Here is a 3910-nt window from a genome sequence, read left to right as displayed (position 1 = left end):
CATTTATGGAGCGACGCGTACACGACCGCCATTCAAGACAAGACGCCCAACGTAACCCACGTTCGTGCTTTTCTAGATGGCGTAAGCAGCTGTTCCCCACCAAGGATACTATATAATATAAGTATCCTTGGTTCCCCACCTAGAAATTGCATGGTTGTCAACTCTCAAAAATGTGTCGTAAGTTGTATATACAGGGTGGAACCTCTCACAAGCTTCTCTTTCTTTTGGAATAAATTTTTGTCGTTCCCAATCAATTGTGTTTATACGAATCCAAAGTGCGACCCAGATAGAGTCTTCATGCCCGATTATTTTATTCGTACCTAAGAGTTGTTTTTCTCTCGAATTGAATAATTGTAAGTCAATATTGGGATTTTTTTTGCAGCAGATGCCAACAGGAAATTAAATAATTGTTTCACTAATTCCTCAACATTTATATACATATATTTGCAAGATTAAGTTATAACATGTTAACGCTTCCGATAATATTTACAATTCTACCCTTATATTTCTTGGATATATCATCCGCAACCTGCTCCTGCAACATTTTTGTATTCCTAATAACCGTATCGATAATTGGCAACATTTGCTCCGTTTGACTTCTCGCATCCTTAATCTTTCCCTCTAAAACACCCTTGGTATCCCTGATACGATCCACCGACGACAACTTTTGCAACAAACTATCCGTAAGCATGTCTATGTATTTCGGGAAATGTTTCACGTTATGCAAATGCTGCGTCCGTTTGGACGTGACCTCGTTCAGAACGCCTCTGATGCACTCGAGCATCGACGTCAGCGATTCCACTGTCTGCATTTGAAATTCGGAGGGCAGATCTTGCATCTGCGAAATGTCGAGGACGTCCTCCGACTCGTTCGACTTCTCGTACATTCGGAGCAATAGGAAGGCTTCCAGTTCCATCAGATCATTTAAGAATTGGTCGCGCGTCTTCGGATTGTCGAGAAGCGTGAACGCCTGGTGGCCGCGCGCTATTCCGCCGTCGATACCGGATTTTTCGACCACAATTCCGGTGTCGTCCATGTTGGCGTCGAGGTCCGTGTGATCCACGATTTCGAAGCCGTCGTCGGTACTGCTCAGGGTACCTGTAAAGGAAACCCGTTAATTTGGATTTTGGGTTAAATGATCGACGTGTATTTTGATTTTTATTTGTTCATTAGATTTTGGGTAAGATTAGGGAAATAAGATCTGGAAATAATTGCGTTGTTTTTTAGGGTTTATCTCATTTAAATCCGGTCATGCGATAAGAAGTTCATAAAAGCTAATTAATTTAAGATAAGCAAGTGTTCGGCGGGACAAACACAGACAAAATAAAAAAGAAATAGGATCAAAATTGTAGAATGGCAGAATGATTTGAAAAAGTGAAAGAGACGTTAAAGGGACAAAAGACAGTCAGTCCTGGTGGTTGTAAAGTGTTTGTAGAAGAAAGTTTTGTTCGAGTAAAGCTCAAGTTTGTGTCATGTGTACGGAGAAGTAGTTTGAGCGGTGTGTCTATTGAGAAGTAGTGGGCCATTCTTTAAGGTTTTTCCAAGTACCTGATAAAGTGAACTTATCCACCACCAAAAAGCCACTTTTACATTTGAAATGACAACAAAGGCAGTTTGTTTAAATCAAAAACCAAGTAAAGAAGTCAAGACTGTAGTATCATCAGTTGGTGTATTTTTGGTGTACTCCCTCAGGAAATTGCACTGTGCACCCAGAGGTCTACCTACATACCCCAGTCAATTTCGCTTTTCTCCGGGCTGATATCGAAGTCGATTTCATCACCGAAGTCTATGGTCTCCATAACTTTAGGCTCCTCGTCAATCTCAAGCTTCACATCAGGAAGCTCGATCGAAATCGGCTTCTCCCCGTAAGTGTACTCGTAGGTCGTCGTGTTCCCCTTTTCGATAACATAGCTGAGAACGGGTAACGCGTTGGAATGCACGTCTCCGTAACCGTGATACTGTAAATAGGCGTTGTGAAGTGTTAACGTAGGCGTAAGCGACTTCGTCTTCTTAGCAGCCCTCTCGTAGATTTCCGGCAAGTCGTTCAGTAGAGTCGTCAGCTCTTTTTTAATGTTCTTCCCTGCGATACCCAACTGCTTACAGGACGCGTTAAATTCGCCTAGGGTGAACGTTTCGGTTTTGCCTAACTCCTTAATCTTCTTCTCGCACTCGGCTTGCACCTGTTCGAGTTTGGTTACCTGCTTGCGCAAACTGGGCACCTCGAAGTTCGAGTTACGTATCAAGACCTGAGCGGCCTCGGCTAAGTACAATGAATTCTTCTCGTACATCTGTACAATGTCCTTCCAATCTTTCATACGCTGCGAGCCATACCGCCCGAACAAGTTCTTCGTGTCTGCCTCCGTTTCCTTGAGAATCTCGATGATTTTTAGACAGTGAAAGTAATTGATGTGCTGCCCGGAAAGTAGCTCGATGACGCCCTGATGCTCGGGCATGTCCTGAATGGCGTTATTAATCTTTTCGCGTATCTTCAAGATGTCATTCTGCCAATCCTTGCTGATATGCCTTCTACTTATTAACCAGTCCAATAATTTTGTGGTATTTATGTCAATTGGAATATTCTGTTCGTCCATGGTTAAACTTGCCAGGAAATTATTTAAAAAATAAACATATGGAAATAAAATAACAGATTCATAACCTAAAAAGTGACTTGTCAAGAAAAATCATAATTGCCAACTGTTGCCGATATGTAGGAACAACAGGGATGCCACTTATGTTACTAATATATATAGGGTGCTACCTGCATGAACGTTATCTCACCAGCATACTTAAATGAGAGTTTGTATTCAATGGCAAGGAAATTATTTTGTGTGGATGCCGCTTCTTCCATGGAGAAGAAACTTAATAGAAATCGTTTTCTACAACTCCATAGAACGCCCTGGAAAATGCCTACAAAACTTCTAAAAGAACCTGGAACCCCAATGAAAGACAGCGGAGAAGCGCTTTCTGATATTTTTTCAGCCTTCTCGAAGTGCTTTCTAGGGATTTCATAGGCACTTACTTGCCTTTTCTAAAGTTTGATCAACCAATATGAAGTTCACCAAAAACTACAAATGAGCTAAAAAAACTATGGAGGTCACTTAAGTAAGACTGATCTTTTCTCTGGCCCTCCATTGCGATGTTAAAAGCTTCCAGTAGGGTTTCTCAAGAGCTTCAGGTACCCTTAGAGCATTTTTATCGTCCTATCACAGCTTCCTAGGTATTTCCAGAACTTTCTGTACAAATCTTGTTCTGGAAAAGGTAGAGAAAGCATCCAAAACATTTTGGAAATGAGCTACGCAACGGCCTATACCGTTCGGGAAAAGCTGAAGAACGCACACGATTTTGGACTAAAGAGTTTCCACAGCTTTTTTAAGTACACTTGGGTCTCTAAACCATCAGGACAAGTTAAACAGCACTAGCACGCTTTCCAACGCATTCATGGTGCTTTAAAAAAAAGTGATAATACCCATGGAAGGCCTTCAATATTTCAGGAAAGCTGTCCAATGCTCCAAAAAGTACTCTGAAAAAAAAAGTTAGTCTACTGGAACCCCTTCCAAAACATGTTGCCTTTCTGGAACTAACCTAGAAAAATACGAAACTTGGAAAATATTAAATACATATACTTACACAAGAATTAACAGGGACAAAGACAATACCTATAAAGAATTAGAACGATAAAAGAGGCGGAATTAGGAACACAACACAGATTAGTAAGAGCAATTAGTTACCGAGTCAGACTAAGCGCCAATGAAGAAAGGAAACATAGTAGGTAGTTTAGCGATATACAAGCTAAAAAATAACGAAAACCAGAAAAATACCAGAAGGGGACTAATTTAGAACTCGCAAAACTGGAGAATGGAAAAACAGAGTGGACCTTAGAAGAAAGTTGGATAACTTTCAAAGAGACACT

The 3910-nt window shown here is 40.9% G+C and overlaps 1 protein-coding gene across 1 annotated transcript; it reads right to left on the bottom strand.

The window, feature by feature from the left end:
• Positions 1-419: 419 nt before the first annotated feature.
• Positions 420-2689, bottom strand: LOC116168820 (CDK5RAP3-like protein). Its single transcript, XM_031484809.1, has 2 exons — positions 1730-2689; positions 420-1098 (listed from the first exon to the last, which is right to left on the bottom strand). The coding sequence occupies exons 1-2, from the start codon at positions 2589-2591 to the stop codon at positions 458-460; spliced, it is 1503 nt and encodes a 500-aa protein (XP_031340669.1). The 5' UTR covers positions 2592-2689; the 3' UTR covers positions 420-457.
• Positions 2690-3910: the final 1221 nt, after the last annotated feature.

Source organism: Photinus pyralis, unplaced genomic scaffold, assembly GCF_008802855.1.
Source record: "Photinus pyralis isolate 1611_PpyrPB1 unplaced genomic scaffold, Ppyr1.3 Ppyr1.4_LG4, whole genome shotgun sequence".
Classification (NCBI taxonomy): Eukaryota; Metazoa; Arthropoda; class Insecta; order Coleoptera; family Lampyridae; genus Photinus; species Photinus pyralis.
This window is presented reverse-complemented; position numbering and strand designations above follow the sequence as displayed.